This window comes from Podarcis raffonei, chromosome 1 (assembly GCF_027172205.1).
Source record: "Podarcis raffonei isolate rPodRaf1 chromosome 1, rPodRaf1.pri, whole genome shotgun sequence".
NCBI lineage: Eukaryota > Metazoa > Chordata > Lepidosauria > Squamata > Lacertidae > Podarcis > Podarcis raffonei.
The window spans coordinates 6,449,626-6,469,644 of NC_070602.1; the positions used below are offsets into that span (position 1 = coordinate 6,449,626).

At 43.4% G+C, this 20,019-nt stretch overlaps 1 protein-coding gene across 2 annotated transcripts; it reads right to left on the bottom strand.

Moving 5' to 3' along the window:
- Window positions 1-866: 866 nt before the first annotated feature.
- Window positions 867-19,064, bottom strand: NAA30 (N-alpha-acetyltransferase 30, NatC catalytic subunit). Of its 2 annotated transcripts, XM_053392541.1 has the most exons (5): window positions 18,835-19,030; window positions 17,771-18,697; window positions 11,782-11,905; window positions 9,604-9,659; window positions 867-2,793 (listed from the first exon to the last, which is right to left on the bottom strand). In XM_053392541.1, the coding sequence occupies exons 2-5, from the start codon at window positions 18,692-18,694 to the stop codon at window positions 2,656-2,658; spliced, it is 1,242 nt and encodes a 413-aa protein (XP_053248516.1). In that variant the 5' UTR covers window positions 18,695-18,697; window positions 18,835-19,030; the 3' UTR covers window positions 867-2,655. The 2 variants fall into 2 exon arrangements, with proteins under 2 accessions (XP_053248516.1, XP_053248598.1); XM_053392623.1 differs by lacking the exons at window positions 9,604-9,659; window positions 11,782-11,905 and having other exon boundaries at window positions 18,835-19,064.
- Between the last annotated feature and the right edge of the window lie 955 nt (window positions 19,065-20,019).

The following is a 20,019-nucleotide window of genomic DNA, read 5'->3' on the forward strand; positions in this document are numbered from 1 at the left end:
TGAAGTGGACTCAATAGTGGCGTTCTGGAGGAATTCAGCCAGCTGGGAAGAAAAAATACAATCTACAGATTAAATATTCCTAAAATGCACTGGGGACAGATCGTTCAGGATTATGGCACTTTGGATTTTAGATGAGAGGTTAACACGTGGGAGCAGTTAAATATGCAAGCACAAAAATGAGAAACTTTCTGTATGTAGAGAGCTAGCATATTGAGAAGTAATTGAAGTTAAAATGTTTCATGATTTTCATATTGCAGTGGGTTCCCCCCCGCAAAAAAACCCCCAGTTTATTCAAACATGCAATGCACACCTACAGTTGAAAAGTTATATAGTCCAGGAAGATTTATCCTTTGTTTTTAAAAAGAATTATTTCTAATTTGTCACTGAAAGCCTCAATAATTAAATAAGAGCGTTACCAGCACTTTAAAGAAAATCTCATGGTTTTATACCAGAAAACTCACGTCAATTACTCTTACGGTGCTAGACGCAGACCTCCAATCCTCCTGGCTTACTTTCTGTAGTGTCAAACAGAATTACGGTATATACTGGGGTGGGAAGCAGTAACAAAAAGATGCTTCCATTATTATGTCTTCGTAGCATTTACTTAGGCACCCCATTGCCCAAACTCTTGGCTTTATTAGCGGCAAAGATGGACTTGCACGATTGTTCGATAGCTAGACCCTGGTAGGAAACAGATGCCTGGTGGATGCTCAACAGGACATTATCTGCTGCTGCAAACATGGTGAATCCTGCTAGCAGGGCACTCATTCGAATTGATAAAGAGCTACAACTAAGGCCTGATTCAGATTGGGGGGCCACGGTGGAGGGAGAGGTGAACCACACAAATTGTGTCCAGAGAGAAGTGCCAGTTTTAAATTAAAATCCTTTATTTTTCCCAAATACAATTCACAACTTATACATAGTGGGGAAGATGCTCCGTCTGTGCAAAATAAGGATGGCCTTCCTTTAAACTTACTAAGCTGTCCAGAATGGGTTGTCCTTCTCCAAAGGGTGACTGGAAATCAGGTACTCTCAAATGTACAGTTAACTCAAACCATTGCTGTTGTTGTTGTTTAAGACAGGTTGAATCCTTAACAAACAACATAGTAAGGCAAAGTTGAATTCTGAAGATTTTCCTTCCGATATAAGGAAACGATTTATCTTTCCACGAGTCATCTAGGGTCATTTTAATGTTTTACTTATATATATTGTATATAATATATATACCAACGCTGTCATTGCTGAACTGCCAAAAAGAAATGATTTGCTTTACATATTGCACTGACAGACAGAAGTACACACTGTGGAGCTGCTGAAAAAGGATATTGGTTTTAACAAGCTGATGTAGCCCATTCTGAAAAGGGGGTCAGGGTTTGTATCAAACCTTCGAACACCTCTCTGCCAAATTAATCCCAAGAAAATTAAAACTGCACGAGTTTTGGCTTTCGTTAAAAAAGGAAGAAGAGAGAAAGCGAATGCAGCTTAAAGATGGGTACGGTGCAACTTGAAATTTATTTCCAAGACCAAGAACTGGAAACTGAAACATTTTTAAGAACACGGAAGCAAAGCAATGTGAATCCAAATCAAAATTACGCTCTTCCAACTGCTTTAAAATAATGCCTCTTTAGCTATTCTAGTGATAATTTTGATTAAATTAAACAAAAATCGATCCAATCTACATTAATTTACTGCTTTGTGGTTTTGTTTTTTTATATATAAAAAAAGATCCCTCGCTCTCTTTAAAGGAAAAAGTGCATCAGACTCCCTTTTAGCAGCCACTCAAAAAAATAAAATAAAAATAGCTTACACTTCTTGCTGTAAGAGACGGGCTTTTTAAGCCCTCGCCTGGGAGAAGTTTCCAAATCATAAATGAAATAATTTATTATCAAATCCAGAGTTTAAATAAAATCTGTTCTTGCAAAGACCAAAAAAAAGGGGGGGGGGGAATCAAGAAAAGAAAAGCATGCACTCAAAAGTCAGCGGTGGAGACAAATATACTATCTATACAGGCACTGGCAGACGCAATTTTATTGTCACCGTTACTCGATGTAACACACACCCCACCCTACAATACATTTTTTCATCCACTAATCACTGAGGTACCAATATTTAAGAATGAAAAGTTCAATATTGAAAAATAAAACCTAAAGTTGAAGCAGTTTTTATTTTCCCCAGAGAAAAAAAAACCTATGGTGAGTTTTGTATGAAATGTTAGTATACTTATAGTATTTTTTTTCTTTTTTTCTTTTTACAATCTACATTGGCTTATCTTTTTCTCTCTCTCTGGAACCGGGGAAAAAAAAGTTGTGTTCCACATTACACAGGTTCTTGGATAAAATGTTCACCATCTTATATATCAGGAGTCAGTAGACTTGCAAATGAACAGGGATCTTGGCTACCTACTGGCACATCTTCCTGGTTACCAAGAGGATCTGAAGTCTGAAACAACCTGTTGCAAATTCAGAACAAGACGTGCCATGCCACACAGTGCAACGATTTAGGTGCGACGTTCGATGAGACACTCACAGAGAAGAGCTGCATGGAAGTTATTATGTCCACCTGCAAAGCAATTTCACACAAATTGCATTGCATGCAAAGGACGCCGCTGCCCGGCTGGTTGGGGAGAGGAGTCCTGGGCGCAAGGATGGCCTCCTATCAACGCAGCCACAGTTTAAGACGCAGTGCATCAACTCCATTTAAATAGTATCTGAACAGCCTCTTGTCTCGAACAAAGCCAAGGTTTTCATAAAGTTTCAACGCGGACTTGTTTGTGATCTCGGTCTCCAAGACAACCTGCAAAAGAAGATGACAAAATTTTCAAGCGATACTGCATTTTTCTGAAACTCCGAGGTTCATCAGATTGATATATATTTAAGCACCAGTCAGATTCTTGTATTTCAGCTTCAAATTATCTGTAGTCCCGTAGAATATCACTATAGAAACCCCCAGAACTGGCCAAGGAATCAATTTGCTGAATCAAATGTGCATGTTTAAATCACCTGTCCAGCATGTGGGTGGTTTATTTTTTGAAAAAACAACTAATGCATTTACAAAGGAGGACCAAGGTTTGCAACTACAACAATTCAGAGTATTGACTGACTAGAAAGATGTGGGTTCATATCTCCCCTCGGTCATGAAGCACTTCAGGGGATCTTGGCTGAGTCATATCCTCAGCCTAACAATTCCCTCACAGTTTTGCAAGAAGACGGAAAAAGGGGGGGGGGCACATTTCATCTCTTGAGCTCCTGTGGCATAAGGATGGACCAAGATGTTATTTTAAAACAAACCAAAAACAACAATTTCAAATGGTGATACATTCTTACTGATAACCTGTTCTTCCATTGACAGAATGTAAACATAGCAAGCTAAATCTGGGATTGTTGATCTGAGAAAAGGCGTTTCATAGAGCCAAGATATGCAACAAATAACTTATGTGTGTACATGAATCCATACAACCGGTTCTCTAAAATGCAGAAGGACATATTCTGTGTTCTCCTAATGGCAGCCTGGTGCCAGGACAATCTAACCATCTCTCAGATGGTCAGACATTATATAGTTAAGCTGGCGTTACCTAGATGAGGGGCTGCCCAAGACCATAGAGGGTAACGGAAAACGCTGATTGAATATGCCTCTGAAAGATCCTCTCAAGAAGGGAAATTGGCTGTAGCCCTCACAGTAAAAATACATAAGGCAGCAATACGCTTTAACTTTCTGTGCACACACTGTGTATGTAAGTAGGTAAGTCTCTCTCTGTGTAATACAAACATTTGTTTTATGTATGACATTTGTCATATCATTACTTTAAAACGTACAATACACTTGAGACATGTTTTTTCTTATAAGAGGAACAGAAAGCTAAAGTTACACCACATCTTGATTGAAGTTTGTTAAGAGACACTAGAGCCCTGATTTAGCCTGCCAACAGTCAACTGGCCATCCCAGTTCTATACTACTGCTCACCTTTACCAGATCTTAGAGGCAGCTGTAATAATAGTAGTAATAATAATAATAATAATAATAATAATAATAATAATAATAATAATAATTAATTATTTGTACCCTGCCCATCTGGCTGGGTTTCCCCAGCCACTCTGGGTGGCTTCCAACAAAGATTTAAAATACATCAAAATGTCACACATTAAAAACTTCCCTGAACAGGGCTGCCTTCAGATGTCTTCTAAAAGTCAGGTAGTTGTTTATCTCTTTGACATCTGATGGGAGGGCATTCCACAGGGCAGGCGCCACCACCAAGAAGGCCCTCTGCCTGGTTCCCTGTAGCTTTGCTTCTCGCAGCGAGGGAACCGCCAGAAGGCCCTCGGCATTGGACCTCAGCGTCCGGGCAGAACGATGGGGGTGGAGATGCTGTTATTCCTGGTTACCTCCGAAGTGGAGACTGATCTGCAGAGGCAGTCTGAAGCTGGGAGTCGTTTTGCTCTTTTTCGGACACTCTGAAGCCTAGTGCAATTCAGAGACGGTCCTCTAGGCCACTTTGTACAGGGGCAGGTGGTTTGGCTGATTAAAGTTTTATGGTTTCCTCTGACAGCTGCATTTGCAGACTCTTGCCTATGAAGCATGCACATAATGATGATAATCAGCATCAACGAGAGCATAATGCTTCTTGTATGCACCTCTGCCCCTTCTTGCTATCCGCTGCCGCATGGGTAGTTCACAGCCCTACCGCTTCACTGCCCCACCTAGGAAGTTTCCTATTTCCCCAATACCCTAATTCAATGCCTCCTCTTCCTCCAAATGTAAGCAGCCATCACGACATATCCACAAATGAAGCTGCTTCACGTCCATCAGCACCGTCACGAGTGGAAAACCACAGATCACAGTTGCCTCCCAAAATATCCATAAAGCCAATTTATATACGTTGAGTTGGGGTGGCCAGGAATGAGGGAGCTGAAGTTTCAAGTTGCAACAGATTTTGTGATTAACAACACTATGTCCACCCTGAACTCTAAGGATGGAATGAGCCATAAACCAAACAAACTCCACTAACGTTATCTCTAGAAGTATTTGCTTTTCTAACTACACAGGCAGCATTCACTTCCACCAGTGCTATTTTAAGACACTGGCTGTGCTCAGACATTCAAAACGCCACAGAAGCCTGGGCTCTGCCATACCACTGTGATAGTCCAACACTGCATTGCCCACAAGTATGTATTAATTACTCTGTAACTGCATTACAGAGGACGCGGAGGGCGCTGTGGGTAAAACCTCAGCGCCTAGGACTTGCCGATCGTATGGTCGGCGGTTTCGAATCCCCGCGGCAGGGTGAGCTCCCGTCTTTCGGTCCCAGCTCCTGGCCACCTAGCAGTTCGAAAGCACCCCTAAGTGCAAGTAGATAAATAGGTACCGCTTTATAGCAGGAAGGTAAACGGCGTTTCCGTGTGCTGCGCTGGTGCTGGCTCGCCAGAGCAGCTTCGTCACACTGGCCACGTGACCTGAAAGTGTCTCCGGACAGCGCTGGCCCCCGGCCTCTTAAGTGAGATGGGCGCACAACCCCAGAGTTGGTCACAACTGGCCCGTACGGGCAGGGGTTCCTTTACCTTTTTAACTGCATTAGATTATAATATTATGGTTATGATTTGATAGTGAGAAGATAGGGTGCAGAAGGGGAGAACAACTCCTCCGTGGAAAAAGGAGTGGCAAACCAACCAAAATGAGAAAAGACGAAATTATGTTTTGAATATATGTGTTAAATGCTGAAACTCTCTCTCTCTCTCTCTCTCTTTTGTGTGTGTGTGAATTATTCAGTAACTGCTACGTAAAGTGACCATACGCATGCATGAAATAGTAATACAGTGGTACCTTGGATTAAGTACATAATTCATTCCGAAGGTCCGTTCTTAACCTGAAACTGTTCTTAACCTGAAGCACCACTTTAGCTAATGGGGCCTCCCGCTGCCGCACGATTTCTGTTCTCATCCTGAAGCAAAGTTCTTAACCTGAAGCACTATTTCTGGGTTAGCGGAGTCTGTAACCTGAAGCGTATGTAACCTGAAGCATATGTAACCCAAGGTACCACTGTAGATCCATCACCGCAGAGAGAACTTTTACTACTTGCGACATCAAAATACAATACTTTTCAGCACACATTGTTTAGTTCAGACTAAAGCTGCTGAGTAGTGAGAAATGTACACACATGAATGGGTCAGGCCCAAATGCATCAGAATTAAATATATGGCAAGGTAAGAGGACGCATCGTCATAATCAGTTTATTACGGTCAATAGACCTGAAACAAAGGGGATTCACACTGAATGCTCCTGTTTCAGCCTTCTAATTTACTGCATCAGGAGAGAGAAAATCTACTATAAATGCAAACTGGAATTTATAAATCCGAATAATCCAATTGTTCGGGAACTTCAAGCTCTTCAAGGAATAGTTCAATTCAAAACAGCTCCAGAGAAATGCAGTTTAAAATATATCTAGGGTTCCAGGTTTGGGAAAGGATGCTGCAGACTAATTAATAAGGATGTTGCCAAGCTGGGATGTGTGCAGAAGACAGCAACTAAGATGAACAAGCCTTATGAGGAACGGCGGAGGGAGTTGGGTGTGTTTAGCTTGGGTAAGAGGAGACAGGATAGCCATCTTCAAATATGTAAAAGGCTGTTACATGGAAGAAGGAACAAGCTTGTTTTCTCTTGTTCTGGATGGCAGGACCTGAACCCATGGATTCAAGAGGAGATTCCGACTAAACATCAGGAAGAACTTTCTGGCAGTAAGTGCTGTTCAATAGTGGAACAGATTTCCGCGAGATGTGGTGGACTCTCCTTCCTTGGAGATTTTTAAGCAGATGTTGGATGGCCATATATAATATATGATTTAGTTGAGATTTCTGCATTGCAGGGGGTTTGGCTTCAGAGAAGAAAAGAGATATGGGGCAACAACTAGGACAAAATTGACCCCCTCAGTAACACGTAGCAAGGCTATCATTTTAAAGCTGAAGATCACGGGTAGGCAAACTAAGGCCCGGGGGCCGAATCCGGCCCAATCGCCTTCTCAATCGAGCTCACGGACGGTCCGGGAATCAGCGTGGTTTTACATAAGTAGAATGTGTCCTTTTATTTAAAATGCATCTCTGGGTTATTTGTGGGGCTTAGGAATTCATTCATTTCCCCTCCCCCCCCCAAATATAGTCTGGCCCCCCACATGGTCTGAGGGACAATGGACCGGCCTCCTGCTGAAAAAGTTTGCTGACCCCTGCTGAAGATGTATCTCATTGGTTTTCACTTTAATTAGAATTGTCTGTGTTTCTTTTTTCTTTTCCTTTTTTGGCTAAGCAATGGTCATTTCCACAATGAAATTTTTGCTATTTTTCTGCCTGAGTGGGCTTATTTGTACTGTTCTGTTAAAATGAAATAAACACCTCAGTCTTTGATAGCTACCATTATTTTCCTGGCCTTTTACAGGTAAGGGGAGATATTTATTAACTTCCACTGTGTTTTTTTCAAAAATGAATTTTGTGCATTTATGAAGCAAATGAATCTTTAGCTGTCATATGCAACACCTTTGTTTTCAAGGCAGGGCAATAAATTATCATTGCAAGTAGTCAGCACAACCAGCAGCATTCATTCCATTGTTTACTCTGTTGGTTCAGCAGGTGTGAGTTAATGTTGAAATTCTTGTTTATTGGCGCTCTAAGTACTTCAAGGTTCTCTTTTGTGGTTGTTCAGAAAGCCTTTCTACCAGTTTGCCCTTTCAAAAACAAGCTGCTTCCATGTCAAGATTTCAACATTAGTTCTGATCGGTTGATTTTATTAGGTCCCTATTCAGAGCTCCTAAAAAGCAGTAACTGTTTTAAGATGACTGAGGGTGTTTGGCTCAATGTCCTATTTGATAAGCCATGGTTTGCAATTTGGCAGCGAGTTGGAATTAGAAACCATGGCTTGTGATGCGATGTGAGTTTGCAAACTATAGTTTGTATTAGTTATGGTTTGGTGTGATGCCAAAGCTGAGTAAGTTACAGCTGCTGCTGTGTGCCTGGAAGCCACTAAATCCTGAGATAGGAGCGCTGAGCAAAGAAGGAGGAAATGGGAAAGAAACTCTAAACCATAGGTGGGACATTTGAATGCTCTGAGCAGTGGTTAGCATAAACCATAGATTTGGTACGGTGTCTGAACCAAGCCATAATTTCAGATTTTTCACCCATCGAAAAACACAAATCAGTTTTAAGAGAGTTCAAGCAGATCAAGGGGAAGAGGCAGGGAAGGCTGCAGGGCAGAGCACCAAACCAGGAAGATTAGCAATAAATAAGAGGGACTGTAAACTCTTTCAGTATGCAATAACAGCAGCGAGAATATTGATGGCCCAAAAATGGAAACAAGAAGAATTACCGACTTTGGAAGAATGGAGAACAAAACTAACAGACTATGCAGAACTGGACAAACTAACTGGAAAAATCAGACTTCAAAGAGACCTTAAGTTCCTAGAGGACTGGGGAAAATTCAGAGAATATTTGAAGACTGTATGTGAGGAACAAACAACGCTAGTGTGTTTTAAAGAAGCTTTGTGAAAAAAATAAGGAATATTGCAAGAATGTAAATGAGGACTGAAAAATTTTACTTAAAGGCGATATTATAATTAAGGAATGTGAAGATAGAAATTTAACTACGGATAATTGTCAGAGGAGTTGAGGGAGGTTCAATAAGTCAAAATATGTGATTTGGAAAATTGCATGATTGGAGATATTATGGAAAAATTTAATAAAAAAATCTATTAATTAAAATCAAACCAGGAAGATTAGCAAAACAGATCAACAAAAGGATAGCCCACTGATCAACAAAAGGAATGGTATCCTGTATTGCGCTTTTAAGGGTGGGTGTCTCCCTCTGGGCCACATGTAGTTCCTCCAGCAAAGGCCCAACATTATTGTAATCAAAGTGTGCCACAAAAAATTCCCAAAACTTTGCTCGTAAACAAAAGGGGGGGGGGAATTGCTTTCAGATGATGTGTGCGAGAGAGATTTCATGCTTTTACATGGTAAATTTCACTGCCAGGTTTTTAAATGCAACACATCAGCTATGCACAAGGGATCCCCTTCATTGGTTCTTCTTGCTAGGTGGCACCAACTTCATAATAAAGCCTCGTGGCTGCTAAGAGGGATGTTTGGGTGGAAAACCACTTCTGGGCCCAGACTATTGTGAAGAGAACGCATTAGCCCCAGAGAATACTGAAGCTGCTGATACCCAAGATGTGTTTTCATGTAATAAAGCCTTGTTAGTCATGTGGTTTTTTTAAAGAGTAAAAACTGTCACAGTTTTGCATAGTCTACAACACCTTAAACTTTTAGTACACAAGCCAGAAATGCCACTTTAAGGTGCCCTTACTCCGGACAACTGTTAATTTCTCCAACTGTTTTTGGATGTTTGTAAAAACAGTCTTTATAGACATCACTGCCCTGTCTAAAACAGCCAAACAGATACTAACTCATTTCCTGGAGTCACAGAAAGCTCTCAGAATAATGTATCTTTCTGAATGTGTTCTATATTCTGCTCTAACAGAAGAGTTGCTTACATAGCAAATGGCATTTGAAATGATGGCCTTCTAGCGAAGTGAGGAATGAAAACATACTTCCTTCAAATGAAGAAAAGACTCACCTCATCGCAATCTCCTTCTACCATGGCATAAATAGCTTTCTTAACCAAGTTTGTACCTGGAAAAGAGATTAAAAGCAACAAATTTAAACCACTGGCACAAATTATTTCAGCACCAATTAGCTCCTAGAGTTCAGGCTATGGCATAAAAGCAAATGTACATAATTAATGATTACTATGGCTATTCTGTACAACCAAGATAAAATACCTTCTCTAATTCAAAATAAAAAGGTCTCTTAGCCCTCTGCATCAAATTGGGCTGGGCATTTCCTGTCTCCTAATTCAAACTGAAGCACTGGCCTTATTGAGGTCTTTTTTATTTTGTTTTTACTGAAGCAGAAGCACAAAGCAGCTTCCAGGAAAACAACCACCGAACAATAAATCAGATTTAAAATAACGAAGGTGTTACAACAGCCAGGGCCACTTAGCCTGCAATGGTATAATGAACTGTATGGCCAGGGAAGATTCTGGGGTACAGGGTAGGGGGCTAAAAGTGTGAGGCATCATGGGTTGTGCAACTAAGGCCTTGGCATTAAAAAAACAACAACCTTCAATTGCCTGCATTGTCAGAGTTTTGCTTCTCACAAAATGTCATGCTTTGGACCCTCCCCTCCCCCAAGTTTTGTATTTGTTCCCTTAGTGTAGTTCAGATTTCCGTCTAGACGTGTTTTAACTGAAGAAGTCTACCATCTGAAGATGTCTTACAAGGCAAGGCAGCCACCTCGAAGAGCATGCACTGCACATAAAAGAGGCATGCCAATCTTCAACAGGATGCAACTAGAATGAACGCTGGGGGGAAGATAATAAATGAGTTTCTATGTCAGTGAATAAGCAGGGAACCAAGCTGTGTCCAATAAGTTGCTGCTGTGGACAGAGAAAACCAAAGCACCCTGGTGTGTCTGCACAAGGACTCTTTAGATCCCTGCCAGTCAACAGTGTGCTGTACCAGCGATCTGAAGCAATGGCCTGTGAATTCACTTACTCCCAACTGCCAAGGCAAGCTTTCCTCTCCCAGTTCCCGCAAAGCAAGCCTTCAGAGCTCAGAGGGCCAAGGAAGAGCACAAGTGTGGGAGCTAGTCCCATCTCCTTGTGGAACCCTGGTCTGAACAAGGTGGCTGGGATTAAATTGGAAACCGCCAATTTCTGTAACCAAGCCTAAAGCCGAAGTGTATTTGGGGAGGAACGCCCAACAAATTCCTTCTAAAATGGGAGTGGGAGAGTAGTTTGTGCTTCATATCCAATTTACCATTCATTCATGGAGCCTACATTTGCATTAAGGAAACAAAAAAGGGTTCTCCCCTGGCTTTTGGTTCATTTAAGGCATACATAAAACGGCTGGCAACTGGTAGTTGTCAGGCTACATCTGGCCACCTGAGGGATGCCATCTGTTCACAACAAATGTAGGTAGATAGATTAGGGGGTTTATCGTGTAGCAGCCACGAGGCCCCGTAGTGCCCAACACTGGCAATTTCCTTCAAAATGCAGCCATGACACACTTCAATGAATTCATGATGGCTCAATTTAACAAACACAGCAAACTTGCTGAGAAGGTGAAGTTATCACCTGGTGGTGGGCAAGCTGGTGAACTCACAGAGGCCCGGTTTCAGCTTTTTATTTAATTTTTGTTTGCTGTTCCCTCAACACAGACACACATATACTGGAGGGCTTTTGCTGATTTGCATGATTAAGTGTATGTTCTTAAGACATGATTTTCATAACATGGCTTAAATATTATTTTTATGAACATGGGATGCACCACACAGCTGTAGGTATTCCACAACACAACGGTGCAACTATGCTAAATAAAAAAAGATCAACTCTCTTTCTCCCCATAATGGAACTCTAAACAGGACCCAGACGGGTGCATGTCTGGTGCATCTTATGTTTTTAGGTCATGCCCAGTTTGTGTACATTCTGATTATTTAAAAATGAACTATAGTCATATGGAATTGTTAATGAACAAGCAAAAGTGGATTATTATCAGGAGTCTATTATGGACTTCAAAAACTGTAGAGACGGGCTGGAGAACTGAAAATTTTCTCTCCTAGAAACAATAACGTTCAAAAATAACTTGTAACACAAGAAGGGTGTAATCAAGATTTCATCCCAAAGCAGCAACTTATCAGCAACTTTTAGATATATTTTTATTTATTTTAAAAAGGACACAAATGCTATTCTTACCTATGCCTTTTCTTCTGTATTTGGAATCCACTGCTAACATGGCTATATAACCTCTGCGAAACATCTTTTTGTGCATATCCAACTTGCAGACGATGGCACCTACACACTCGTCTCCTACCATTGCCTTGAAAAAAACAACAACCCAAGAAGATTTTTGTAGATTAAGAGGGCAATATGCAGTGCCAGAAAACTCACCATTCTATAGGTACATTTACAGCAAGATTGCTTTCTGGAAGTTATTTGCTTTACAAATCAAGGCAGATGCATCTCCGAGTAACTAAAGCGTACACTACACATTTTGTAGTAAGGCAAATTTCGAGGAGGATTTCTCAAATTGTTACATTGACTGGCTTGGATTCTAAGTAGCACAAATTTAAGAAAGCTCACTTTCCTGTTCCCTCGAAGCCCCAGCACCCTGAGAAGTCCCTCTCTCTCTGAGGTGTGGAGGACCCTCTCCACTGTGTAAGACAGGGCAAAGAGAGCTGCTGGGGGAGTTGCCCCCAACTGGACCGAGGGACTGTCTGCGAATTTCATCTGCAGAAGGCATCTCTGCTGAAAAGCGTGTGTCTCCCCCATGCCTTTTAGGAACACCCTCCTGCCTGGCCTCTCCTCAGGAGCTTTTGGGTGGATGCAGAAGAGACAGGAAAGTCCCCTTGTGCAAGCTTGTTTCTGCTTGTCATTTAGGATACACACTACTGATTTCAGCCTAGTTACTATTCTACACAGAACTCCTAAAAGATTATGTAAAGGAAGGCCTCATGCAATTCAAACAATGCATCGATACCAGTACAGGTGGTACCTCTAGTTGCGAACACCTCTGGATACGTATCCTTCGGGCTATACACGTGGCAAACCCATAAGTAATGGAAAGGTTTCCACTGCGTGCGCATGCGCAGAAGCAGGCTATCGCCCCGTGCGCATGCGCAGAAGCAGCGCCTCTGGATGCAAATGTTTCGGGGTAAGAATGGACCCCCTATTACTCGCCGGAGGAAAATAATTTTGAAATCCCGAGAAGGAAATACACAATCTAAGCATTATTTAAGTTAGCAAGCTGTTCCAATGATATACAGCCACTGTCCTCTAACCATGAACTAAACTGGAAGTCACAAACAAAGCTGCAGTCAGAGAGAACTCCAGAAGCTATTCTGGAATAACTGGTTTGAGGACTGCAAATAAGGACTGCGAAGAAGGGAAAGAAAAATCTACACTCCCCAAACTACCTCTTTCACAAAATATACACAAAGGTTTTCGATATATACGTAGATCACTTGCCATAGCTAAATTTGTTTCAGAATTCTTATCCTTTCAACAAAATACTAATTACTGATAACTTAAGCACTGGTGGAAGTTAACTGTACACTTCCTAATCCATTTACGACACACCTGCACACGTAAATAAACTCTTGAGTGAGGAAAAGAAGCTGCAAAATCATTTCATTTGAAAAGATTCATAAACCTATGTGTTAAAAGATACTGAATGTGTAAAATTTAACACCAAGGAATACCTTAAGGGGAGATTCCATGCTAAATCTGCACCTCTCTCCTCTCAGATCCAAGTCTCTACCCACAAAACCTGTGCAACAGGACAATGCAGAGACCAACCCAAGCACTCTGACTCAGAAGGAAAAGTTGCTGGATTTAAAATTCAATCCATCACATCAAAATGTTTTCTTAATAAAATCTGGCATAGAAGGGCCCCATAAGTTTTTTAAGATATAAAACATTAAGCAGCAACAGCGAGTTGCAGAGGAGCTCAACTACCTTCTCAAGTTCTCAAACATAGGGGAGGGGGAAATCCCCAACCTATGCTAAATTTTTGCCTTAGGCTGAAACCTTGCACACATTTTATATGTACCAGCCAGATCCTGAGAAGTGTCACTGAATATGCTAAGAGAACACCAATTTTTGCGCAAAGAAGCTCAAATGTATTACGTGGCTGTTCATGCCATATCTTCTTTTGTTAAAGAGACACCAAGGGTAATACTGCATTATAGGCCTAACCACTTAGAATCAGGCAGCATTATAGGCTAGCAGCACAAACCAATTACAGTTAAGCATCCTAAATTCTGATCAAGTTCAACAGGAGGGATTTAAGCAGGTACTTAACTCTCCCGTTGTGATCAATGGGGGCACGGTTTTTCTTCCTAACAAACCTCTTGGAACAAGTGTGCATTCATGTAGTGAGTTCAAGGGCACACACACACACACACACACACACACACACACACACACAGTATACAATAGGCTTACTCGCCTCTTGCCAGGGAACCGCGTTTGCATAGCAGGATGAACAGAGCCAGCTGCTTGAACTTAGAAATGCTTACGCTGGCATACAACATAAGCATTTTGTGCCCTCATGCTGGCACAGCTGTTCTCTTACATTCTGTCCTTAGAGGTTACATGGAGTCTTAGATTCGGTAGGTAGGCAGGCAAGAGTAGATTTCATTGTGCAGCAGCAGCAGAAGCACCCAGGCTATGCTATGACATACAGAAGATGACATTTCAAGCAGCTTTCTCTTAAGATTTCACTCAAGTCATGAATAAAAGCAGGTCCCACTTAGTTCCTAATGTCTTAAAAAGGGCACCCAGCCAATTATTGCTAGAAGCATGGAGAAAGTATGCAAGTTAGAATCCACTTTGAAGTGGAGCTGGGGTCACACACATGAAGATAACAAGACCTGCAGAAAACTTTGGGAGTATTTTAAGAAGTGGGCACAAAAAGAGCCCTGCCTTAAACTTCAGCCGCAAATCACTTCTCACTGACATACTGATGGCCTTGCAATAGTGAAGACAAAAAATTCTAGAGATAAGCAGCTATAAGCTAACGTCTTTCATCTTTGAGGCCAATGAGCAATACCTGAATTCCTGTTGTCACTTTATTATCCGGAAACAATAACTCTAGTTCCAGCAACACAGCTAAATGAACAGTGTTTCACTCGGAGCTCAGAATTTAACCAAAGCTGCTTAGAATTTACTTCTCCAGCTTTTATTCACGGGCCTCATTCAGTCACCACACTAGTTCAATCTACAAAGCATATTTTAGAGATCAGGAACATGTGACAGGTTTCCATTCTCTTTCTGCCTCTCTTCCTCTCTCATGTGTGCATATACTTCCTTTCTTCCATGGTTTGTTTTGAGGTAGCGCTAGTTAGCATTTATCATTGTTTGCACCTGAATCAAGCAAATCATGGAAAGAAGAGAGAATCTTTGAGAGGACAGGGCTGCAGTTCAGTGACAGAGGATCTAGAAAGTCACAGCTTCAATTCATGACATCTCCAGCTTGGGTGGGAGAAACCTCAGTCTGAAACCCTAGAGCCACTACTGGTCAGTGTAGACAAAACTGAATTAGACGGACCAACAGCCCCATTCAGTATACGGCAGTTTCCTATGTATGTCTCTATGACAGACAGAAGGGAGCAAGCATTACTGAATGCTAGGTTTAGACTAGGCCACTGGACAATAATCTATAAAACACAAACTGCAACCAAACCAGAAGTTTACCATCAAGTAGCACCATTTAGAAACTTGGCCTAGTAAAAATTTGGCCCTTATGAGGCCACCTTTAAATTTCTCGTTTTATGTTCTGTTACCATTCATGTTCAACATTCACAAGGGTCCAAGCTCACCAGACTTCTAAACACACAAGCAGGGAGAGACTATGGCATATCACCAGCATTAAAACTTTAAGCAAGGAAAGTCCCATTACTATAGGAAGCTTAGTGCTTCACTCCAACACTACAGCTTAAAAAAAAAAATCAAACCTGACTTCAGGGATGCTGAAAGTATCAAGCACAGACTACAGACAGATTAATTTTGTTAGTGGCTAATCAATCTGGCAGGACTAAGCATCTTGCAGCATTATTAGTTTTAATATGTTCAGAGAAGAGAGGCCATAAAGCTTCAGGAAGAACATTTTGTATTTGATAATTAGAACGTCCACAGATCTATTAGCCGCTGAAACCCATAAATGCAATGTTTGCTTGCTAGAAGGCCTTCCAAAATTCAGTTTTGTTGGGTGCTCTTGTTCAGCTTTCTGGAACATCAACCCTGCAAATGAGTGTTTAGAAACCAGCCTCACAACTGCCAGAACAAAGGTATTGGCTGACTCAAGTTGAAATGCTTAATCACTTTTCTTAAAAGCAGATGCTTGTGAACACCCTCAGTCCCTTTACCAAATGCAGCATGTAGGCAGCATTATACCAAAACAACATGGTGTTCAGTTTTGTTACTGGGGCCCAGCCAGTGGCTTCTGAGGTCACATAACCAATCTGCTGCAGCAATACACAATGCCTGTGTGATTCACAGACCTAACAAGAAGTGTGATGAGCATTTGGACTGATGCTGCCAGTATGAAGAACCACCCCTTAAGATTTTCCCCGCAAACCATTTTTGTTCTCTACCTAGCCAATTGATGCTTGCCCATGAATGTTCTCTTCTCCACATCACAAGCCCTTAAAAAGCTGTCTAACTAGCAGTTCATAAACGTTTTAAAATCAACTGATATAAAATTCCATAGGTGGCATTTCCTTGTAAAAAATAAGGAGACATCTTATTACATTCTCATGAAATAAATTCCAAGGATTATAATATTAAAAGGCTCAACAAAATACCTGTACAATGTTCGCAAAGTCTATTTTATGTCCACTTATAATTGTCTTTAGAGATATAATATTTGCCTTGTAGTTTACCTCTACTCTCATCATCCGGTAACAGCACAGCTTTGACCCTGAAATTATTTACTACTTCTGCATGTGCATCCATAAAAATAAACATAAGAGGGGCTGACAAGTCTGAGCTCTGACCATATAAGTCTGCAGTCCAGTCTGATTGTTATTTTGCTATAAGGTGGGACACTAATATTTCCCTTTAGCACTGACAAGTTCTTTAACATATATAATGCAGTAGGAGCACTTGATTAGGTGCTTCCCCATTCTCTCGAACATATCAAAAGCAACAGTTACCCTTCAATAGAAAATTCCCCAAAGCTTCCACACACAGTCCCTCATCTATATGGGTGGACCAGCTGCTGTTTCTGTAACTAAAATGTATACTTCAGACATGCATTTTTATGAGACTTTTGGTGATACGAAAAAGTAAACTTTCTATTTGAAATTGGCATGCCACAGAAAAAAGGAGAAACCATCATGTTTCTAGCTCTGTGATCACCTCTTTCAGCATTCTGAAATCTCTACAGGCCTCAGTACTCTACCATCACAGAATAATATCTCAAAGAAGGTGAGGCAGCCAAATGAATAATAAAAATAGCATCATTTGGTAGAGACTAAGAAGGAACACAATTTTCAATGTATGACAGATGACAGCTGTGTTCCAATTTCATTAGGGAGAATAAGAACTGAATACAATGGAAAAGAGATTTTCAGTACAGCACAGTTCCACAGTTCCAAGTGGAAATGTATTACTATGTAATGACACATAAGATCCATTTTAGAGGCTTTTAAAAGGTGTTGAATTGCTTTTCAGAAGTAATGTGGGCTTAAATCAATGCCAGTCTGAAGGAAGATGGGACTAGACAATATCCAGGCTAAAATGTTTCTAAAAACTTCTCTACAGATATGAAGGCTGCCAGCTGTCAATTGATACCATTAATATGGCTATTTCTCATTTTTACTGGGCTGAAGTTGAGAGAGGGAATGCTAAAAAGAAATCAAATGGGAAAGTAATGTCAATGACAACTAATGCACACAAAAAGTTTAGGGTCTTATTTGTACACGCACACCCCAAATTTGAAGTTACAGAAAAATCTCCATAAACCGAAGACTTACACATTCCTATGCCAAATCAGCTGAGCCACAGAGGTCACCAAGCTGGTTCTGTGTATCTTTTATTTCAAAAACAAAGTGACCAAATGTGGACTAGCTTCCCCTGTGACCACCGCCTCCCCAACCCTGCACCAGCCACCCTTCCTCTACACCCCTCAACGCCAACTTCCTTCACCATGCCTCCTTCCTCGCCCCCTCCCCCAACTTACCAAAAAGCAAAGCTGAGGCCAGTTGTGGATAAAATACCTATATGTGTAAATGGAGTAGGGTTCAGACAGATCTTTGGTGATCAGTCTCATGATATCGGGCATCTGCAGCTCGGACTCATAGCGGACGTATCGTATCGTCAGGTCCCCTTCCTCCTCCTCCGCCTGCTGGGGGCCCCAGGAAGAGTCCGTGGTGGGGGCCCCCGGGGGGGAGCATTTCTGCAAGCTGCAGTTGGAGGCCAAGGACCTGGACAGGAGCAGCAGGGACTCCTCCTCCTCCTGGTGGCCTCCCCCTCCTTCCTCTTCCTCCTCCTCCACCCCTCCCGCTCCAGCCAGCCCATTCCTGTCCCCTTCAGAGGGGGCAGAAGCAGCGTCGTGGCGGCGCTTCTGCTGCTCTGGGGGCTGCGCAGTCCTTGCTTGGGAGCGGGGGACCCGGTGGTGGTGATGGTGGTGGTTGCTGAGCGAGGAGGGAGGCTGCTGCTGGGGGGGCAGCTCCGGACCCTCTTCCTGCTGCTGCTGCTGCTGCTGGCCGTGTCCCATTGTCTTGCCAGCGGAGCCGGGGCTGCTCCTGCCGCCGCCGCCGCTGCCGCCTCTCTTGCTGCCCGGCGGGCGCTGCTTCTCTCCGCCGCCGCCGCTCAGGACCTTGCCCTTGAGGGGGCCGCGCAAGTGCCGCAGGTCCGGCCCGGAGATGAGCCCGTTGAGCTGGTGGTTGCGCCGGTGCGGCGGGCAAGGCCGGCGGCGGTCCCGGGCGCCTTCATCCCCGGCCTCCTCTTCTTCTTCCTCGCGGGGCCTCCTTCCTCCTTCCTCCTCTTCTTCCTCCTCCTCCTCCTCTTCCTCGGCGGCTCCCGGAAAGGGCAGGAGGAGCGAGGCGGCGTCTCCCGGCGGCGAAGCGAGGAGGCTGCTAGGCCCGGGCGGAACCTCGGCCATGTCCTGAGGCGGGAAGAGACCGGCAAGGGGAAGGGGGAGAAGCGTGAGAAAGAGAGGCGACCCCCGCCCAAGACGCTCCCCTCGCCCACACGCCCCCCCCCGGCCGCCCCTTCCCCACCGCCGCCCCGTCTCCGCCTCACCCCAAAATCCCCTCAGCAGCAGCAGCAGCAGCCGCGGCGCCTCCCGCTCCCCTCCTCCGCTCCTCCTCATCCAGCGGCCGTAAAGCGAGGGCAGGTTTCCCGTCAGGCCAGGCCGCCGCTCTCGCGCGAGGGCGGACGAAGGAAGAGCGCGACACTTCGCGCCGGCGCCTCGCTTTACGGCCGGGCCCCCTCAGGAAAGGGCTGCGAGGGAAAAGGGAAGGAGAAACGGCGTAAGGAGGGGCGGGGCCTCGCCGAGAGGGCGGGGCGCGGCTTCTGCGCGCGCCGTCGCGGCCCCTCCCACCCTGCGGGGCGACGCTTCCGCTCGCGCGCTCGCTTTGTGCTAACGGTCCCCGTCCTCCTTTTCTTATCTCTATGGTCCTAACAAGTCGCGGAGACTCTATGGTCAGCGAGAGAAAGAGAGGCCGATACAGTATATGCTGGTTCTATTTCTCTTTTAAAAAGCTGTCCCTTCACGGATAGGCCCTCGCGACGGTGGGAGAGCTGCGCAAGCGCAGATCGTGCTTTGGCTGAGGGCTAGGCGGGAACGAGCTTGGGGGCGGGGCTAGCGGGGGAAAGCGATCCTGTACACGTTTCTCACGTCAAGGGGGGAAAGACACGTGTACAGATGCATGTGAGTATGGGCGTACACGTGTGCGGTTTTCGTGAACTATATTTCTCGGGTGACTACTTTGACTAAAGCTCTTCATTACATCCCCCTCAAATTAAGATGATGGATCATCACCATCCGTTAATTAAATCACCCTTTATCTCCATGGAAGCAAAGGTGGAACGTAGTAAGAACAATTATAATTATTAACTTCATTTGTATACTGCCCTCCTTCACAACGTAAAAATGCAAAATGAGAGCACAAAATACATAATAAGACAGAATCAAACCTATAACCCCCCTCCCACAAGCACAGGCCATAGAATATTAGTCAGCCCACAGCCTGGTTATAGAGATTGTTGTTGCTGTTGTTGCTGCCCAGCTGGTTTCCCCCAGAGTGGTTTCCGCAGCCACTCTGAGCCGTTTACAGTGTACATATAAAAACATGGTTTTTTCCTGGTCCAGAAAGATATAAAGGGGATGCGGGTAGCGCTGTGGGTTAAACCACAGAGCCTAGGACTTGCTGATCAGAAGGTCAGTGGTTTGAATCCCCGCGATGGGGTGAGCTCCCGTTGTTC

Bases quoted from the DNA above. Each gene is read 5' to 3' on its own strand.
- NAA30 (XM_053392541.1), bottom strand. From the start codon at position 18,694: ATGGCCGAGGTTCCGCCCGGGCCTAGCAGCCTCCTCGCTTCGCCGCCG. The intron at 11,906-17,770 runs GTAAGTTGGGGG...GTTTTTTTCAAG, and splicing joins GGCCTCAGCTTTGCTTTTTG to GCAATGGTAGGAGACGAGTG. The intron at 9,660-11,781 runs GTAAGAATAGCA...TCTCTTTTCCAG, and splicing joins ATACAGAAGAAAAGGCATAG to GTACAAACTTGGTTAAGAAA.